Below are 22,114 nucleotides of genomic sequence, written 5' to 3'. Positions count from 1 at the left end.
GGATGGCAACATGAAAATAAGAAACAAGGAAATGTTGACTGTGAAATAAGAGTTTCAAGGTAATTTGTTCCACTATTCTCATCAGGTCATTATGATGTTTTCCATGTACTGTGGGTTTTTTTCCTATTGTAAGACAACTTAAAACTCCCAGTTCTGCACTGATGCTGCTAAATTGAAGCATTTTCCTGTAAATTTGTGCTTGTCAGTGTAAATAACGGCCTTTGATTTGTCTGTCCTCTTTCTTCTCCATGGGGAAGGAGGTAAATATCTGTCACCACTACTGGAAAAGTGGTGCAGTGCTTGATTATGGGATAAATTTAGGATTCTGTGGTGCTGTTAGAGCTGGAGGACTGGAGCAGGCTGAGGGCTGGGGGCAAAGCAGGTCCAGCTCTGGGATCTGCTCCCTGCAGGAACTTTGGGAAGTGTTTGGGTGGGGGTGTAAAGCTTAAATAAAGGAACTGCTTGATATAAAATGCTGAATAATCACCAGAGCCCTCTTTCTTTCACAGATATTCCTGGTTTTCTCTTCTCCCCCCTGCTTTCTTTTTTTTAATTTCATTTTTTTTACACCTTGTTTGTGCCTACATGTAAGGATATTCACTTTCCTTAGGTCTTTTCCCAGCTCCCTGCCTGGCCTGCCTTGGTTCCTTGGGGATTAGAGACTCCATGGACAATTTTGAGGTGGCTGTCTATTCTTGCTCCTTTTTAAAATGGAATTTGTTCTGTCACTAACCAGCTTTCACCTCCAAATCTCAAAAAATATTCTCACACAGGAAGTCTGGCTTGAAAAAATGTTTCAGCAGAAAAAATGGTAAAATAATGAATCTTTTTTTTTTTTTTTACATTTGACCAGCCCTTGGGAATCAAAGCTGTTTGAGAAATTCAGGGTAAAACATTATTAAATGAGGTACCAGTGATACACCTTTTGATCAGCTCTGCTGAAAGACACTCTGTGAACCAGCCTGACCTCTGATGTCTCCTTTGTGTAACCCCTGTGACACGAGGTTTGCTATGAGAAATGGAACAAGATTAATAATTAATCCATTTGCTGGTGTCTGAAATAGTGACACAAGGTTGGCTTTAGTCACATGTTTTATTAATGAGCTTTGAAAACAATTGCTTTCTCCCAGCAACAGACTGCTCTGAGTTTAGACTGAAAAAAAAATAAGGGCTGGAGGGAATATCTGGAGTTTTTCGGTTGTCACTGTTGTTTCCCCCCTCCCCAGGGCATTCACAGAACTCGGTCACTGCATCCAAACCTTGTGAAAAAGGTTGCGAAGTTGTGAAGGAGTGAAACGGGGAGCAAAGATGAAATAAACTTTAAATCATCTCAAGACAGACAACGTGCTCGACCTGAGGGAGCTGAAATATGAAATATTTCAGAGAGCAGCTCACACTTTTACACATTGTGTAAGGAAAAGGAGTGTTTCTTTGGTAATGTAAAAAAACAAAAAATCAGTGTGCCAATTAGGGGAACAATGTTTTTGTGTCTCAATTAGACCTCATTAGCTACAGAAAACTCAAAGCTCAACTTTCTACAACAATTCCCCCCCCCAACTGTAGCTACCTGTGGGATAACAACAAAACCATTGTCCTAAAAAGTGAGAACACCTTTATTAAGTGAAGATAATTGTGCTCATCTTCCTTGACCTTTCAATTTCCTGATTTTTATTCTGGCTCCCGAAGGCAGCAGCCATCAGATGTCTGGTTTTGTTATTAATATTTACTAGGAACATTTTGGGGTTGTTTTTTTAGGAATAAGCAGTGCAGAAGGAAGTCAAACCTTTTGGACAGAATCCCCAATGATCCTTTAATTACCCAATAAATTACAGTCCATGTGCAGAATTAATAGGAAAATAATGCTCTAATAAATATGATTTTCCCAACTTACATGCAAATTGAAGCTTTGCCTTCCTGCTCAGAATTGTTCCAAATGAATTTGTGGCCAAACACTGGTATGTTCCAATATCCTGATTTTTATGTGGGTTATTGATTGCCAAGCTGCCTCCAACCAACCTGTAGTGATAACTCATGGTAAGATCAATATCTGTGCCATTTTGCTTCCACCTTTGAGGGGAAAAAAATCAAATTATGCTTATAATTTACAGAGCCTATTCATATTTATCTTAAATAGTGTGTTGTAGAATACCTGTAATGATAAAAATGTAGTTAAATATCACAAAATTAGATCATTTTTCACACACCACTGCTTCTTACATCAATCATAATGATAGCAATAATGGCATTCTTTGGAAAATCTTTACTTCAGTCACCAGTGTTCACCCAAATGTCCACAAAAAGTAATTATAACTTATTCAAACAAAGTTATCCATTCAGTCCAGAGGGGGGTTGATACCTTGTCTACAACTGCATTATTTTTTATAATATGAATGTGCTTTACAGTCCTTGAAAATGATTAATCATGAATTTGGCAACCAAAATGATTTGGAGATGTAGATGAGGAAGGATTGCACTTGAGAGGGCAGAACAAGAGCTGAGAGGGAAGTTTTTATGCAGCAAGTCTGAGACTGATCATTTAATGATGAGAACGCTGCTATTTTAAATCTTCATTTGTCCCCGTTAGTCCACTAAGCAGAAAATGGATTGTGTCTGCAACATTACCCAGCTGTTTACAGATGTCAAAATACAATTTCTCTTTCAAAGAAAATAAATATTACGTGTTTCAAGGAAGGGAATTTTTGTGCCTTTGCCATTAGTCATGCTGGGGTTTAATTTTCCTTGCTCACGTGGGGGCCAAAGGAGGGATAAAGGACTCAGCCACTGAGGGCTGCAAGTTTTGGGGTTGTTAATGCCACTTTTTAGGTGGTCAGCAATCCTAAAATGACACAACCAGGTATTCTCTTCTCCTGATTTTATATCAGAGCCACCTCCTCAACCTTTGTCATCTGTGTTGGTCTCTGGGTGTGATTCCAAGCCCTCCATTGGGAGGAAGGTTCACACAGAAATTGCCAATGGCACACTTTGGGTTTGGCAGTGCCCAAACCAGGGTCAATCGTCTCCTTGTTAATTACCTGAATGGTCACAGCATAAAAATGATCCATTTTTGCTCATTTGCAGAGCTCCTGGCAGTGAGGGCAGTTTCTCCAGGGAAAGATTTGAAGTAAACTCACATTTATCCCTGGAAATCTGAGCTGAATACACAGCACAGGATTTTGTCATCCCCATCCCAACCCTCTCTCCACACACCCACACTGCTCAGGAGCTGTTTTTGTGCTGGAGCATTTCCACACTGGGCTCTGAAATGCAATTCTGTGCTCCAAGTACAGGGAGTGCCTTGACCTCCAGGTGAGCACTTGTTGTTTCAAAAGATAATTACTGATTAAATACGAAATCAATGGAATTCTGTGGGCAAATTCTAATAATGTGAAATCATTTCTTTGGTTTGCTGTCTCCCCTTCCATGGATGAATCCACACTGAAAAAATTGGAACTCTCAGGAATTCTTCCTACAAATTCCAGCTGATTTTTGGTGTTTCTGTACCTCTCCTCAATTCCTTTTTGATATTTGCTTTAGTTGGTTTAGTTTTGCTGTTATTTTAGGGTATTACCGTTAGCATTTTGCCATATTTCAGGATTTACACATGCTCCAAGTTGTCTAAAGCTTTCCATTTTCTAATCTAAGATATTCTGGTATTTAATTTGCCAGTTCTCTTTAATTTCAGAATCAATCACTGAAATAACTGCTGTCATCATTGCATGGCTCCCAATTAAGATCTATAATTGTTTTTCCAAACAAATGTGAAGACGTTGGCTTAGCTGCTGCAAATGGATTCTTCACAGTATCCCCATAATCATTCTAATCACCATGGTACAATGATTATTAAACTTTGCATACAGATCAGGGGTTCAGCTCCTGGTGTGGCTTTTTCCCTAATTAATATGTTTACATCACTGAAGGAAGCGAATTAATGAATTCATGTGGTAGACAATGATTTAATGACTTTATGTGTTCTGCAGTGTATTAATACACAGAAATCTGGATAATTATTTTAGGGAATTTTTAACATGAGCCCCTTAAGGCAGAGATCATCCATATATTTTTGTGCATTTTTTCATTCAACCATTGGAAAATATTTTCCCTCAGTTATGGGAAATACATTCTGGATTGCTTTTCTTTCACCAATTGTTTCAGAACCTAAACTTTAAAAAATTTCCTATATTCTGATGCTGAATTGATCAGTTCCCTAGGAGCCCAAGGACTGTGAGTGGGAATATGCTCACAGGATTTAATAAATTCTCTTTTCAGCATGCTGCTATAATAAAAATATCAATATTTTTATGACTTCATTGTGTTCTATATTTCTTAGATTATTTGCATTCAAATGGAAATGTCCTGCCAAGCCACCCGAGGCTTTGTTGTAATTGGGAAAAGGATTTGCAAAACCCCCTTCCTGTACAGCACTTCCAGTCAGGAAGAAAATGGGAAGTGTAAAATCTCTTTTCTGTGAACAAGGCAGCAGAGGGTGAAGGAGATTTTAATCCCACCCCAGTTTTGAGGCAGAATCTGCACTGAGCCAAGGCAGAGCATCCCAGGAAAAGGACACAAGAGCAGAGCTGCAATTTCTGTGCCCAGGGTGGATTTTTGGGATTACTGGGAATGCTTCTCCAGCTTGATGCAATGATTATCAACATATTTGATGTCATTTGCAAGCCTTGTAGACTTTGTGCTCTGTTCCCTCCCTTTCATTTGTGTGCTCCAGTTATCCTCGTGCTGTTGGATTTGGATTTGAATCTCTTTATCTCCTTTTAGTGCAGAATTCTGTGTTGGGCTGAAATATTAAAATGTTCTTCTAACCAGTGCTGCTTATGCTGCCCTTGGATTTATTTATTTATTGGTTCCATTGACTCCTCCCTGAGAAGATTATGGAGGGGGAAACACCCTCAATTTCCAACTTGCCTGAAAATAGAGGACTGTGGGATTGCTCTGGATATTGAATGGAAGTGCAGAAAAAATCAAACAAAAAATGTCAAAATACTGTTGGAAACACTGCAGGGTGTTCATGAATAGGCTGGAAGTAAAAAAAAAATATATATATATATGTAAAATTAATTGAGTTAGTTGGTGATAATTTCTCTGCTGACTATAACCAAAAAAGCTTAAGTGCAAAAAATAATAAATCTAACTTAAAAATCTGTGTTTATTTACCACCAACATCACACCAGGAAACATCTGCAGTAATGTACCTGATAATACAGACAATTTTGACTCTATAAAAAATACATAAGAGATAAAATTACACTTATCAGAACATTTATATAGATTTCTTAATGGTTTCAGAGATGCTTCCATCCATATTTTTGTTTGCAGTGTAATCTGTGTTCTCTGTTACTTCCAAAGGGAAAACTATGCCTCATTTTTATTACTCAGCCCTTCCACCTACATTTCTACACAATTCTTGCACTGTGCTTCTCAGACACACAATATTTTGAGGAGGAGCTGCAAAAAATTCTCACTATTTTTGACAAGTCTACAAGACTAAAAGAGTACCTAGTAAAATCAAACTTTTAGGAAATGCTAAGCATTTTTTATTTCAAGAAAAGACATTTATCAGCATATTTCTTGATGTAAAAACTGCTAAATAGCAAATTAACTGGAATCTAACTTTCTTCCTGTTGGAGTGGCTCTGTATTTCTGAATCAAAGGGAAACCTCCAGCAGTCCTTGCTGTTCTTTGCCATCACTCAGCAAAGGAGATGATTAAAATTTCATACTGGGCTTGATTTATCTAAAATTGTTGGAACTTTAAATATATGGGCTCAATCCTTATCTGACAAAGGCAGCATTAGCTGTGGTGAAATCAAAGACAAGTGAAAAGCTCCCTGTTCCCTCCAAATCGTGGTGTAATTGCAGCAGTGATTGTCTGATAACTTTTAATTGACCTCAGGGCTCCAGGATCCATCCACAGATGTTGATCTCATATCCCTGGAGCCACTGAGGCTTTGCAAAAAAAAAAAAAAAAAAAAAGAAAAAAGAAAAAAAAAGGGAATGGTGATTAAAAAAACAGGGGATTTAATTAATGGGTGGGTAGAAAAAATTAAAGGTAAAATATGGATATCAAGTATGGGATGGGGGAGGTTTCCCAGCTCTCCTGCCTGCTGGGAGCTGCTGTCTCTGCTCTTTGTGGGTGTGAGGAACCCAAGGGGGATACAAGAGTGCAGGAATTTCCTAGGAAGCTGCTTAAATATGAAACAGAAGGGTGGATGACCTGGCAAGGCTTGAAATTCATGAACCAGTTGATGTTCATGTTGAGAACGGGGAGAACAAATGGGCTGGGAAATACATGAGGGGTTCTACTTGTTGGAGGAGAAGTAAAAAGGAAATTAAGGGTTCCTTTCATAAAGGAAATTAAAGACATTAAGGGTTTCTTTCCCAACACAATGTCTGAGGAAAATCAAGCCATGAAGTCTACAAGCCAAGCTGATAACCAGTGGTGGCCCTTTCTAGGGAAGGCTGTGGTGAGAGCAGTTAAAATCTCTTCAATAAATATTCTCCAAGCATTTGATAGCACATTATTTTCTTTCATGCCTTGCATGAATGATTTATTCTTTATATATAATTTTCCTTCAACTCAACCATTACTTTCCCCATTATTTTCTGAAGAAAGCACAATGTCTTTTTTTCTTTTTTCCCCCTATATTCTCATCTTTTCCTCTTATCCAGCTTGGATTTCCACATCCTTGGGGCAACAAGTTATATTGTAAATGATGAATCCATAGTTACCAAATAAACAAAAAATCCTCTGTACCAAGGTTTTACTAAGTGACTCTTGTATAGGTATTGGAGCTGTTTCTCTAAACAAACACCATAAATATGAACGTGAAATGCTGGAATTAGAAACGGGAAGGATGTTGCTCTTCTGCTTTCCAAGCATTTAATAATGTATGGAAAGTTTTATCGAGTACAGATGCTCAGTGTTTCCATTCTCCCATTTTTCACAGCTGTTCTGTTGATTCAGAATTAATTCTGTATATTTTTAAATACTTTGGGGATGATTTTCAATTATTTTGTTTTCCTGTGTTAATTTTCTTTACAGCAAAGCAGCAAAAATATTTTCCCTTCATTCCTCAAAATTGACTGTAAACTTTGTATATTCTTTCTCTGAGCACTCAACAGATTTTGGGGTGTTTATCTCTGGTGGTGCACTGACTAAAATACAATTACACAATTCAAAGAGCCCCAGTGAGACAGAATTTCCCCAAGGTTGACTTCACCTGTAGTATGGCAGTGGATATCCTTTAGCTGTGCAGTTCAGGAGGATCTCTGGATTTGCTGAGCCCATGGAATAAGTGATATCATATGGCTCTTGGATAAAAACAGGCCCATGAAGGGTTTCTTCCTCTGTGAAAGAAAAACAATAATTTCAGATTAGGTGTCTTTAGCGTGTCCTTCCACATAAAATTGTCCTTTGGAGTCCTTTGCTTTCAGCTGCAAGGTGAGCTCTGCTGTTATACCCACCAGAGAATCCACCTCCAGACACTGGACTGTTAAGGAGGAAATATTTCAAGGCTGATTGATAATAAAATCGCAGAGCTCAGCTGCTGCTGATTTATTTTGCAGGTGACAGTGAAGCTTCTTTGCATGTTTCCCATGGAAGCTCCCAAACGTGCCCATCCACCTCCTCCTGCTGCTGTGCATCAGGAGTGGAAGCAGGAAAGGATGGAATTGAGGAATTGTGGAATTGTGGAATTGTGGAATTGTGGTTCTGGTTTGGTGCTCCCTGCTCACAACAAAATCTCAGGGAATCACTCACCCCCTTCTCCTCTAACCCTTCCCATCCCTTGAGATATTATTTTTGTACGTTTTACGTATGATTTTTTATACTGGGTTTAGGGTTGTTGACGGGGGTTTTGTTTGCTTGTTTATTGGTGTTTTGGGGGTTTTTCCCCTCCACTTTCTCAATCATTTTAAAACAGGAGTAGCATCACATAATCAACATTTATATCATATCTAAGATTAAATTGCAAGGCAAACCAGAACTATTTCTTTGTTTCATGGTGATCTTCCTTGTTCTGGGGAGCAGGGGAGAAGACAATTTGTTCAGCAAACCACAAGGGCAAGGCAGAGCAGCTCTCTGGGATTCTTAAATAATCTTTGTTTCTTGTCCTGCCACTCTTCTGGGTTTAGTGCCTTGACAAATTTGAAGACTTCTTTTTTCACTATTGCTGCAATTGACCCTTTGACTTGTCTTTTCTTAGGGAGGAATTTGCTTCCCTTCTGGGTTCATTTCCTCAGTCCTTGTTACCTTCCCAGAAGAAACTGCCAGGAGAAGTTTTTCTGAAGCCACAAAATGACCCAGGGATCATCGTTCTGCATTTTAAATCCCTGTACCCAACAGGGCCAGTGGTGAACTACCTGATGTACATAAAAACCTCTACTTCACCTCATAAAAATGTAAATATTTTGGTAAACCTGGGATTAATTTCCCATTTTTTTTTTCCTAAATGGAATTTAGACTCATTTGCAGACTATTGAATATCTTAATTTTATATCCCCTTCTCATGCCCTTAATGTGTAGAATAAGGACAAAATATTTTACAGCTCCTTTCCAGTGGACGTGCCACAGTCCCTGTCACAAAAATACTGCCCATGAATTTTAGTACAGGCAGCTTCTTGCTGTTGTTTTGTTCTCTCTTTAATATCCTTTCCTCGCTGGCTGATCTGCAGCAGAGAATAACATCAAATTTGTGAGAAATGATGTGCACTCTCAGAGCCAATGGTGTCCTAGGAGTCCATCTCTTATTTATAGAAAAGGTCAAGCTGGTCATTTCTAATTTCCTGATGCATCCTTTTGTGTTTCCTATAGAGAATGGCCATATATTTCTTCTCCATCCTCCAGGTTCAATACAGCCACTATGATTTCTCCAGAGATACACATGACAAATGTATTTTTGTAGGGCTGTTTGCTTTTGTTAAGGTTTAAATAGCTCAGATTTTTTAAAAAATCAATTAGAATATGAATATTTGTTTAAATGTATAGTTTCTATACATAAAAATCATGTGTGAATCCTCAGTATAATACTTGAAAGTAAATATAAACTCTTGTTATGGAATGTTTGATAAGAACTTAAAATGTATTTCTTTATGATGCCAAATCAGTTTGATCTCCTTAAAGACCATAATTATGCCAGCCTGAATTCAAAGCCAAAGCAGAAAAATGAATCATCATTCCTTCATTCATTACATGGTATTGTCTTCAGCCAATCCAGGCATTAACATAGAAAGAGGAAGAGGAGGAACTCTGATTTTCTATAATTATAGAAGGAGCAGGGGGTGTCCCAGTGCTCCCCAGTCACTGCTTTATGGACAGTGGGTGGATATGTCACACTCTGATATTCCTGTCAAATTCAGTTCAAGAGGTTTCACTCAGCCACAATAAATATTTAGATATTTATGCTATTCCTCATCCAGACATGGAGAAAGAAGAACAAATCTGGAGATCACACTTAAACAACTCCATTTCCAGCCAAATCCTGCTCCGTGTCCTTTCCTGTTTCTGACTCTGGCTGGGTCCATAATCAGCTCCTTGTGAGGTCTCTGCCCAGCTGGAAATGCAAGGGGGAACATTCCAAGAGCAGTTTAGGCTGGCCCAGGCCCAGGCTGCAAAGGGAATATGGATAACTCAGCAGGCCAATATTGTAAATTAGCTGACTTTTATCCCTTTGCTGCACAGATCTTCCTTCCCATTAGGATTTTTTTGCAAAGTGGAGTTGGAATTACCATCACTCCAAGCTGCTCAGTGATAGCAGATAAAATCAGTTTGGTGAAATTGAGATTGCGCCAGAAAAATCATGATCTATTTGCAGGGAGGGGTTTTAGGTTTTCCTGGGAGAATCAGCTCCAAGGAGCCAAACTCCAGAGGATTCACTGCTCCAGGACCAGGGATGGGGAATTCTGGTGGGCTGGGAAAACAAAGAAACTGGGGCTGCCCCATCCATGGAAGTGTCCAAGGCCAGGATGAACAAGATTTGGAACAACCTAGGACAGTGGAAGGTGTGGGGTGAAAATGAATGAGTTTTAATGTCCCTTCCAACCCAGACCTTTCCATGATTCTGGATGTACCATATCAGAGAAACCTTACGGAAGATCACGAGGAGAAGCTTCTAAATGCAAAACTGCCATAATTCACATAAGCAAACCAGATAAGGAGGAATTTATCCAGGCTATTAAGTTCCAGGAAGGCTGTAAATTCCAGGGGTAGTGAGTTTCTAATGAATCTTTCTTAATGTGCCTTAGATAGAGCTTCATATCTGATCCAAAACATTAATATGACTTTATGGGCCAAAGCTGACACCTGATTAAGAGGCGTCTTTTAAATCAGTGTGATAGTAAAACACCTGTCAGCTCCAGCAAAAGGGATGGGACAGGTGAATTAAACCCTTCCCCCTTCTAATGGCAGCAGAAAAACTATGAAAAATCCAACTTCTTCAAAATCTGTTTAATTTTTCAGCTGAAGATGTGGGTAATTTGTAATGGGAAGACAGGGAGTTTATGGGGTGCACAGATTTTTAAATGTCATGGAGTGTTTCCCTGGGGTTTTTGATTGAATCTTGTCAGAAGCAGAATGAAATTATTATTTCCTTCCTCAAGGGCCTGGACCAGGGAGCTCAAGGACTTTGAAAGGAGCTTGACAGATGCAAAATGAGAGGCAATGGATGAGACACTGCTTGGCACCACCTGAAGTAACACACGTCCCTTCAAGGAGTCAGATTTTTACCCTGGGAGAGAAGATGGGGAAAGATGAAGCAGAGAAATGGCCATGAAAATGTTGTGTGGAAAGAAAAACAGCTTGTCAGGAGCACAGGCAGGGTTCCCTCAGTGCCACCCAGCTCTCTGTAGTGAACAGGGACACACAGAAAGGCAGATTGGATCTTGTAGGTTTGAGCAGCAAGAAGCAACTTAAGACCTGCAGGATTTTCCCAAAGGGCCTCCAACTTTCATGTGTTTTCTCCCTTCAGATGTTGATGTACAGAGCTCCAGAGGCACGGGGCTCCTTTCAAGTCTCAGCTTCTGTTGAAAGAGTCAAACTGGGAGTGCTGGTGGAATTCCAGAGTGTCTCTGCTGGCAGACACCAAAACAGGGAGGCATTTAGCTCCCTGTGATGTTGGGAGAAGGGGAGGCAGGGATGATTTTTTGCACACAGGGGAAAGCACTGCTGAAGTCAGAAAAACTCTCAGTAATGATGGGGAATTTGGCACTCAAGCCCAGGGTTTATAAATGCAACTGTTTTTAAAATGACAGGCAAGAGTGCAAGGCATCCCTTGCACAGAATCATGGATTCATTGCAGCTGGAAAAACTTTCAAAGCAACAAATCCATCCATCCACCCATCCATCATCCATCATCCATCCATCCATTCATCATCCATCCCTCCATCCATCCATCCATCCATCCATCCATCCATCCATCCATCCATCCATCATCCATCCATCCATCCATCCATCATCCATCCATCATCCATCCATCCATCCATCCATCCATCCATCCATCCATCCATCCGTCCATCCATCCATCATCCATCCATTCATTATCCATCCATCCATCCATCCCTCCATCCATCCGTCCATCCATCCATCATCCATCCATCCATCCATCCATCCATCCATCCATCCATCCATCCATCCATCCCTCCATCCATCCATCCATCCATCCATCCATCCATCCATCCATCCATCCATCCATTCATTATCCATCCATCCATCCATCCATCCATCCATCCATCCATCCATCCGTCCATCCATCCATCATCCATCCATTCATCATCCATCCATCCATCCATCCATCCATCCATCCATCCATCCATCCCTCCATCCATCCGTCCATCCATCCATCATCCATCCATTCATCATCCATCCATCCATCCATCCATCCATCCATCCATCCCTCCATCCATCCATTCATCCATTCATCATCCATCCATCCATCCATCCATCCATCCATCCATCCATCCATCCATCCATCCATCCATCCATCCATCCATCCCAGCACCATCCCCACTCAACCACGTTCTCAGCTGCCACATCCACACTTTTTGTGAACACTCCCAGTGATGGTGATGCTGTTCCAATCCTTCAGAGCCCTTTCCATAAAGAAATTTCCTCCAATATCCAATCTAAACCTCCCCTGTCCCAACTTGAGGCCGTTCCATCAGGGAGGCAGTGGGAAAATTGTGCCCCTTCCTTGAGATTTGAAAAATAATGAGGGCAAGCAGATGGAAGAGCACAGCTGGAATTTGGCATTTCCCAGGAGCTGGCATTGCAAGTGCCTCTTCCTTTGTCCCCTCATCCCATGTGTGATGGGTGGAAGGTGCCTGTGGCTCCCTTGGAGAACCCCACTCTTGCTTTGAGTTTGGAGATAAAACTTCTATTTAATCAGGGCTCCTCCAGCCCTAAAAGGCACAAAAATTTGAAATATTTTCAATAAGTTGATTCTGCATCCTGCCAATTTTTTTTCCTTGAGAAATGAGTCAAATATTCCAATATTTTTTCCTGTTATTTAAACAGGATGTCTATGGTGGGGCAGGTAGGGTGAGCTGAGGCTGATGTAGCAAACAACATGCACAGGTTATGGACTGACTGCACATTTTCCTCGGGTGTGAAAACAAACAATCAAGCTATAAAATACAGATTTAATTCCTAATATAACTTATTGTCAGAATCTAGCATAGAAAATTAGGGTGTAATATATCACAGGTGATAATTATGGAAGTATTATGCAAAAACTGTCATAGTTATGAGAATTATGAGCCTTTTTCAATTAAATATATATAGTGACAAAAGGTTTTGTCATAATGTGATACTCCCAACATTTTTTAAAAGTTTTATAATAACCATTACTGCTTCAACACTTTCTAGGAATATATTTGGGTAGCAGTGAATTTATTACTCATCTAGCAGATACACACATTCTAATCCCAGAATAATTTAGGATGGATCCCTAAATGCCAAAATATGACATTTTCTCCTGCTATCACCCTGAGTACAGCAATCAAACTTCAGCTTTACAGGACACCATGTTCCATACAAACCCCCAAATATTCCCCAAAGATTCCAGACCAGGAGTTCATGTTGCAGAGAAGGAAAATTGCTCCTAATGGATGGGTTGTGGAGGGAATCAGTGGAGCTGCACTGATTTAAGCTTTCTGCTGGAGATGAGCACAGATTTATGAACAATTCATTGTGGGGATGTGTGGAAAGGTGCTCCAGGAGAGGGGCTATAAATACACAATGTGTCACCTGTATTAATAATGGAATATTTTACTGAAAAATAAACAAACATGTGAGCCACAGGGCTGAAATTCCTACCTGGGCCTCACTTTTTTTTTTTTTTTTTTTTTTTGGCATTATGAAAAGATTTCCCAAAGACTTTGTGCTATTGTGTGAGCTGCAGACAAGTGAAATAAGAGGTGAAAATCACCTTTCCATTAGCGTGGGTGATTTGTTTCATGTCATGAACTTGGGCATGTCCTTCAGATGGAGAACTCTGGTGGAACAGACACCTAATTATGGAGACAAATATCCCTGATGAAGTTGGAGGGATGTGCCTTTCTGATGGATACCAATCCTGACGTGCCCCCTGCTCAATGAAACTTCATTAGTTTTTTGTGTTACTAGGCAAGATGAATAAACAATAATGAACCTTTTCCAGTGGAGAGCACGAGCATTTTGTTCACTGTAATTCCAGGTCTGAGGGAGCCCCAGATCCAATGACAGATTCTGTTTGCTGCATTGTGCTCCTGTAATATTCATCTGGCGCTGTTGCCAAACTGACTGAAGGCTTAATTCAATAATTTATGCTACAGGCGAAGATAACAGCTCTATCATTTAATATCCTGCCACTTAAAGAAAGCCAGCACTTTGTTTCTCTCTAACTTTTCTCTGTTTAAAATGTAGCTGTGCTTTGTTCTCTTAGAGGATGGGGAGTAATTAAGCTCAGATGATTTTTGTCATTGGAATTCTAGGTGATGACTCCCAAATTCCATTGATAGATGCTCTGTCAACCTTCCTAATGTGAGAGTGAAACATTGGCTTGAATAAGCACATAGCAACATGAGAAACTACAGTTCTGCTTACACAGAAAATATTGAAAAAAATAGAGGAATTTGGGGAAATTTCAGACCCATTTGAGTCTTTGCAACTCCTCTTTCCCACCCAGGGACTGTGGAGACAGAGGGGACAAAGGAGAATTGCTGCACTCAAAGATCCAGCCACACTGGAATGGAGAGAAATCATGGAAGAGGCCTGTTTGCAAATAATTTTAATTTACTAAAGCAAGCAGTGATTCATCTTTGCTTCCAGAGGCCACACTTGGTAATTCCCACTTATGCTCAACAGCAAAATTGTTGTAATGTGAAGTTGTATTTTGGTTCTGGAGCACTGAGAGTCTCAGACCTTGTAGAAATCCAGATACAATCTCCATTCTACAGCACTATAATGCAGGTGGGTGTTTAAGCTCCTTGTACAAGTTATTTAAATTTGGTTTATTTATTTTGAATTGCTGGAACAAAATGGCTCCTTCCCAGATGCTTGTTTTTCTCACTAGGGCTGAAGCAAGAGGCATGAATAAAACCAGCCAGGAACTAGCTGCAAGACCCTGACATCAGTGATGATTTTATATGTAGATAACAAGGTTTATATCCTGGGATAACACTTAGAAATAATTGAGATCATGAAGATAATACAAAAACATGGGGAGACCATTTGTTTTTGCAGCCCAAATTACTGCCACAGCAAAAATTCCTCAGGACACAGAAAGATCTGATATAGAAATTTCAGGCTGCCACCTACTTCTTGCTTTCAGATGATTGATAGCTCAGGAAGAAAATCTTGGGGTATAAATCATCTCAAGCAATGATCCAGGCAAGATTAAAAAACTCTTTATTTTCTTGCATATAATTGAAGAGGAATGCAAGGGATATTTAAAACATTTTAAACCTAAGGCAGGTCCTGATTTAAATTAGATGATTCAGGCAGGATATTATCAAAATATTTATTGTATTGACTGACTGATTCACATGCATTTGTCATCACAGTACTGGCATCCATTTGAAGGATCAAAACTAAATTTGGAACTTAAAGTTTTAGAAAAAAATCGGTCCTTCTTAACCAGAAATCAAGTTGGAAAATTGACAATTGGCCAGTGAAGATCTACCTGAGATAGATCAGACCTTGTGTGGCTTTTTTGTGCCTGTTTGGGTAAGATGAATTTTCCTGGCCAGCAGCACTTGCAGATCTGCCTCATCTTGAGAATATTTATGTTAAAATCTTATTTTGGCATCCTGGCAAAAAAAAAAAAAAAAAAAAGAACAAAAAAAAAAACAAAAAAAAAAAAACAAAAAAAAAAAAAAAACAAAACCAAAAAACATCTCAACTATCATGAGCAGCAAAAGGGAAATAGAGATTTAAACAGCAAAATGTGCTTGGGATTTCACTGGACATAATTTTATCCTTTGACTCCTCCTGCATTCCAGAAAACAGGGAGGTGCAATCACTCCCCAGGAAAAGGCAGGATCATCCTCTGTTGTGGAAAATATCAGGCAAGGAAAATATAATTAGCATTGAATATTCTGTTATTGTGTCTAGCCCGCTGAAAGCTCCCAGGCACTTTCAAAATAAATAGAATAAACAGAGATGAATGAAACTGAACTCTGCTAAATATCATCAATGAGGATCTGCTTTATTACTGGCAATTAAGAAGGGAAAGTCAAAACACAAGCTCTCATTATCACTCATTGATTAAAACCCAGTTAGAACATTGCAATCCCAACCAGCCCACTGCTCTGCTCGTTCTGCATTTCAGCACTGAAAACAGCACAATATTTCAGAAATAATTAGGAACACAGAGTTAGTGATCAGCCCTAATGTTCCCCAATAAAATTGCCAAAGCAAATGATTATGGATCAGCCAAAAGACACTATTTGAAGCCATCATCTTTTGTGGCTGTTTAATACCTTCATGATGATTTTTTTTTTCCTGAGTAAACGCAAATGAAGTTAAAATCCTTCCAATAATGCAACCCTGGAATTTAGCAGAAGTCACAAGCATAACTTTGCAAATGCTCTTTTTTTGGGAAATGACTGCCAGCCACTGAGTACTCAGGCAATTTTAGTCTCTACTCTCTATTTTAGAGGAGCTAATATCAACATTTCTGATGTAGAGCAAGCTGGGAATGTCTCACTGTCAAAATCACTGTGCTTTTCCATTCAAGGAAAAATGACCTTTATCTGATGTGTTCTACAAAAAACAACAAAAAAAGAAACGACAGCATAAACAACAAAACAAAAGGCAGCTGAAAGGAGGGGGGAAATGCAGGCTGATAGGGCTGCTCTGAAATTCTGCCTTGGAGCAGAGCTGGAAAACGAAGGGTCAGCAGGAAGGGCTGTGAGCCAGGGACACGTGAGGTGGAAATGTTGCTGCCCATGTCAGCAGGCTGAAAATCCAGGGAAAATTGGAAATTATCCCGTTTAAATATTCTTTCCTCTCCTAATGTCAATGTTTGATGCCATTTTAAAGCTGCACAGGAACAGCAGCAGTAGCCCAAATTTGGGGTTTGAGGTGTCCCTGTTAACCCTTCCCAGGGTCTCACCCAGAGAGGAGCCTGCAGAACACGGAATGCCAGACCATGGCAGGAGTTTGCACCATTTGTCCTCCTGTACCTCCTGTGCAACTTCCCAGAGGGAAACCAGAGCCTGAAATGCTTTTCATGAGCAAATATGAAAAATTCCCTAATTCTGGCAGCTGTTCCTCAGCCAGTGTCATTTCAGCTGCTCCATCATCCTCTCACCTCCTCCCTTTTATCTCTGCTTTTGTTATTTGTTAAAATCCAGCCATTTTAGGAAACAGGAATGATTTATTATTAAAAAATAATATTTTCATCCACTTTTACAAGTTGTAATTTCCAATAGAGCCTTCTCCTATTCTATCGTCAAAATTATTTCACAAACCCATTTTTTTCCAGCTGGGATTTACATTGATCCCTCTACACTTTGGGTTCTACCCTTTCCCATTATTTCACTTCAACTCCCTGGTTTTTAGGAAGCTCTTAAAAATTAATTTATGTCTTTTTCCCACCTGGAAACATTCAGAAAGGACATAAGTTCAGGAGAAAAAGTGAGTCCAGGTTTAGGACTTCTCAGTCCATTGAGTTTCTCTGTGATTTTTACAGAATTTCGCTGCTTGGGTTGGAAAAAGAAATAAAAATCAGACAATCTACAGCAGGAATAGCCTGATGGGAGCTTTAGCACCGGGCCAATAATGAAATGCAGGGAAAACATTTCATATCTATTACTTTGGGGTAATTTTTCTCTAATCCAAAAATCACAAAACCGCTGTAATTCTGCGGAAATCTCGCATACTTGGCTGGCATATTTTCCCCAGCTCTAGGAGGAACTGATAACAGGCTGCTGAATTACTGCTTAATAAACCACTAAATGAGTGCCATCCAAGATAACGGGGCATTAAATGACGGCTATTCAGGGAAAAAGTAGAAGTGCAGAGAGAAATGCAAGAGGACTCTTTGCATAGAGGGAAATTGGATTAGTCATCTCATCTCTGCCAGTGGTGGAATTCAAACTGCAGCAGATTGGGGAAAAAAAACTTATGGAAAGTGTTTTGATGCCAAAGAAAGGAGGACACTCCATGTAGGGGCTGCTTGTCATTGCCTGAGCTGGGACAGAGTGTTAAAATTGTGGGGGTAATGTGAGCAGTGAAATGTAATAAATGCAAAGACAAAATGAAATTAAACAGAAAGGTGAAATCCAAAATGGGGAAATAATATACCAGTGAGATTATAAAAAAAAAAAATCAAGAGGTGTTAATAAGTACAACAATATATTAATTTTAATATATATAATATATAATGTATAATGTATAATATATAATATATTATATAGTATATAGTATATAGTATATAGTATATAGTATATACTATATACTATATACTATATACTATATACTATATACTATATACTATATACTATATACTATATTGGTATATAGATATAGTATATGGTATATAGTATATACTATATACTATATAGTATGTATTATATAATGTATATTATATTAATATATATATAATGTAATTTATTTTCAATAATATAAATAAATCAATAAATATAGAGATTATGGAGATTTTCAGGATGTGAAGGCAAAAGGACAAGTGTTGAATTCAGGCTGGATCATTGAACTACACAATGGTTTGAGTTGGAAGGACCTTAAATCCCATCCAGTGCCACCCTTCCCATGGGCAGGGACACCTTCCACTGTCCCAGGCTGCTCCAAGCCCAACCTGGCCTTGGGCACCTCCCTGGACGGGCAGCCAGCCCTTCCCTTTTTCCCAGTTTTCTATGGGATTCAGAGTTGAAGTTCCTGTCCTTCCCCAAGGATCCAGCCCCGATCACAGCCCAGATGTGTGTGAGGAGCTGCCCTGTCCCTGCCATCCATCTCAGCCTGGTGCCATCCCTCTGCAGCAGAACGTGTCCCACAAGGCTGCTGAGAGCACATTTGCTTGACTTGTGGTGCTTGGGAAATTGTGTCCTCCTGAGTGATGGCCACGGCGCAGCATCACCAGCAGAGTTATGACAAATCTGCCCAAGGCCATATTTCTGGGCAGTGACATAATCAATGATGGATTCAGCTCTAATTTCAGGAGATTTAGACTGCAGAGTTTCAAAGCAAAGAGAGGAGGGTGTTCCATGTTCCCTCTCCTCAATAATTGCATCCTGCTGAATTTACAACACGTCCTATTTCACCACATTCATTTTCTGTGTGTTAGTGTTTTCACTATATCCCTAATATCTTGAAAACTATGTAGACATCTGGTAAAATGTCAGTGCAACACAATAAATGTTTGTTTGAGTATTTTGATTTGACTGGACATCCACCTTTGGGCTGACAACAATTTTCTTGTCTCAATTCCTCCTATAAATTAGTTGTGCATATGCACAAGCATTCTACACATATCAAACTGGGACAGAAATGTCCATTCAGGTTTAGTTTCCTTAAAGTTTGCATGAATTTCTGTTGGTCCTGTGGTTCAGATTTTTATCCAAAACTCTTAACCCAAGTTATTTCAAGGCACAAATATGAATCAGGCTGGATTCTGTTCACAGGATTTTGTTCTTTTCCATACAAATTCTAGGTGCTCACCTTTCAGGTCACTCTTAATCTGTAAATATTTTATTTTAAATTAAGAACTTGGATATTTCTCTAGGAAGGAGAGGTTTAATAATACGTAGATATTTCTTCTCTCTAAATCTCACTGTGCACTCTTAGTTTTATGTGATTATTCTCAGATTCTCTGAAGAAAAGACATTGTTGTTCCCTGCCAGTGTGCACTGAAAGTCAGTGGCATCACTGGCAATAAAACCATTTTAATTTGCAGCCAGACTGGTGGGATATTAATGAGGTTTACCTTTCTTTAAGGCAAATTTGTGGAGTACATGTGCAGCACCATTTTAATTGAAGCACCACACATAATTTTGTGTATCGCCAACTTATCTCCTGGAGAGGCTGGGGGTTAATTGAGTGAATAAAATAAATGTAGACTAATTAGGAGATGACAAGTTATAGCTGATAAGGTCACTTGTCAGGCAAATATGAATTCAATATCTGTTGCATAAATTGTTACATTTTCTCTGGCCTAGAGCAAACTATTTGTGTGTTGCAAACTCACAAATGTACAAGGAAGACACAGAGAACAGTCTTTTATTTCTGCCATGTTCACTGTAAATCAAAATAAATATAAATAGAAACAGAAGTTGGAGGTATCACATTATATTCTGATTTAAATTGCATTATACCATCAGTGATTTTAGTAGCTTTAGACTAATATGACTGGAATATGAATCTGATTAATGCTCAATAAGTTACTAGAGATTAACCCCTACAGTTTTGTTGACATTGTATTGATACCCATTTTTTTATAAGCTGTAGGAAAAATAATAAATCATCAAACCCGATTTGGCATAAGTGTATGAAGTGAGACAATGTTAGAGGATGAAAAAATTGCATTCCATAAATCACATGGGGGCTGGGGGGAAATCCTTTCTGAGGATTAAGCCAAAGTTTGGATAGATTTTACTGTAAAGCACACTAAATTTTTTAGGGTGAGATTGAGACTATCCCAAGGTTTTGGGGTGGCATCCTGGGACCTGCTGGGCAGTGAAACAAAACAAACCCAGCGTGGCCAAGAGGATGAGTCCAATGCCCCAGACCCAAGGGACAATGTGCTCTGATTTTTTAACAGGCTGTTCCTTCCCCAGACAATTCTCCCAAATGATAACGAGTTTGGCATCTGCCCCTAGGGAATTCTGGTGGTAAACAACCCACCCAGGCTGGAGTGCTCAGAAATAATCTGCCAAGGAAATAACCTTCCCTTGGCTTTGCAGTGGTGCTGCAGTGGTGCCTGAATCCCTGCCTGCCCCAGAACCTTTCTCCCTGGGATGCAGGGATGCTGCTGGAGCTGGGGGTGCTGAGACCTGGCACAGGTGCCCAGAGCAGCTGTGGCTGCCCCTGGATCCCTGGCAGTGCCCAAGGCCAGGCTGGACAGAACTGGAACAACTTGGGATAGTAAAAGATGCCCCTGCCATGGATGGGGTTGGAAATAAATGATCTTTAGGGATCCTTCCAACCCAAACCATTCTGATTCTGTGATTCCCTGATTCTTCCCACAGCCATTTATACCCAACCTGAAATCCCCAGATAAAGCCCAGCGACCAAGATTGTCTCTTTAAACTTTACCATTAAATTCTGAAGATCAATAAATTAAAGCCAAATCAATATTCGTGGGAAGAATCCCTTTTCTACCTCTGCCACTGTGTAAAACCTTGGGAGAGCCGATATAAATAAATACAGATATAAACTGGCACAGGTGCCCAGAGCAGCTGTGGCTGCCCCTGGATCCCTGGCAGTGCCCAGGGCCAGGTTGGAGCACCTGGGACAGTGGGAAGTGTCCCCGCCATGGCAGGGGTGGCTCTGGATGAGCTTTTAGACCCCTCCCAACCCAAACCTTTCCATCACTCTCTGATTCCATGGCAGAAGAAAGGTGAAGCTGCTGCCTGTGTGCACAGGTTTGTTTGCAGAGCAGCTCCAGCACAAATATCTGCACCTTTTCCACCCCTTTTTTTACACTCCCCTAAAATGGCAGCAGAAAGAACTGTGGAGAAATAAACCCGTTTTTCTCTGCTTTTCCTCAAACTGCTGCAATATTCAGGATGTGTCAGAGGTTCTGTCACTGGGAGAGAGCCCTGCTAATGCCAGGCACACACCAGGAACCCCCTGGCCATTAATGTGAGTTCTCATTGGTGACTCAAGCACGACCTTTGTGCGTCTCCTGTTTGTTTGGCACCAAAGTGAGCGCAGTTCCCAGGCAAATAACGAAGAGCTGCTGCTGCTCCAGAGGAAATATTGCCCCAGCAAACAGTGTGACAGATCTGATCTCACAGAGAGGACAATTTAAAGCTACAGCGATTTCCTTGCTGATACCTTGAAGAGCTGGAATTTTTCAGTCACCTCTCACTTTTCCCTCAGAACCCTCCTCCCTCTGTTGTGTTTGGAAGCACTGAGGACAATTATTCTGTTCCTAAGGAGCTCCGGGGCTGCAGTGAAAGGTGCATTTGTCATTACAAATATCTTTGTCCACCAGAACTTTTCATTGCCACCAAGAGCAGCTCCCAGCGAGTTTGATTAAAAGACCTGATTTCTGAGCCGAAATGAGTGAGTTACAGGTAATTAGAGCAGGCTGAAAAGCAGGACGATGATGTTTGGAGTGAAACAATGTCATACACAGTGCCTTAATTAGCAGCAAAAGTGATTTAGCAAAGTAATATTCTAATTCCAATCCAATTGCTACAAATTATTAATAACAATAAGCATGGAATAACCAAGATTCACTAACAATGAGATGCAATATCTGTCACAGGAAAACATAGGGCCCCTTTCATAATGAGATTGTGATTAGAATAGAACAATAAAGCAGATATTAATATTGAACGCAGGACAAAATACTGGCCATGCTATAACCAGAAGGGGGGAAAGTGCTATTGCTAAAACTATACAAGAGTCTAAAAATCAAATATATCCAAATAAAGTTTATAAT

At 39.9% G+C, this 22,114-nt stretch overlaps 1 protein-coding gene across 3 annotated transcripts in view; it reads right to left on the bottom strand.

Annotated features, from left to right (window-relative positions):
• The window catches only part of CNTN6 (contactin 6), a 129,358-nt gene that overhangs the window by 75,219 nt on the left and 32,025 nt on the right, over positions 1-22,114 (bottom strand). For 2 of the 3 annotated variants that reach the window (XM_063165041.1, XM_063165040.1), the window contains 2 exons: positions 7,232-7,358; positions 1,892-2,067 (listed from right to left, as the gene is read on the bottom strand). In XM_063165041.1, the coding sequence (XP_063021111.1) occupies positions 1,892-2,067; positions 7,232-7,358 (303 nt within the window). The remainder of the gene's footprint in view (positions 1-1,891; positions 2,068-7,231; positions 7,359-22,114) is intronic. The other variant, XM_063165042.1, reaches the window with a different exon arrangement.

The sequence above is a fragment of the Melospiza melodia genome, chromosome 10 (assembly GCF_035770615.1).
Source record: "Melospiza melodia melodia isolate bMelMel2 chromosome 10, bMelMel2.pri, whole genome shotgun sequence".
In the NCBI taxonomy this organism is placed as follows: Eukaryota; Metazoa; Chordata; class Aves; order Passeriformes; family Passerellidae; genus Melospiza; species Melospiza melodia.
The sequence above is the reverse complement of the archived record's forward strand: the minus strand, read 5'-3'. Positions and strand labels throughout refer to the sequence as shown.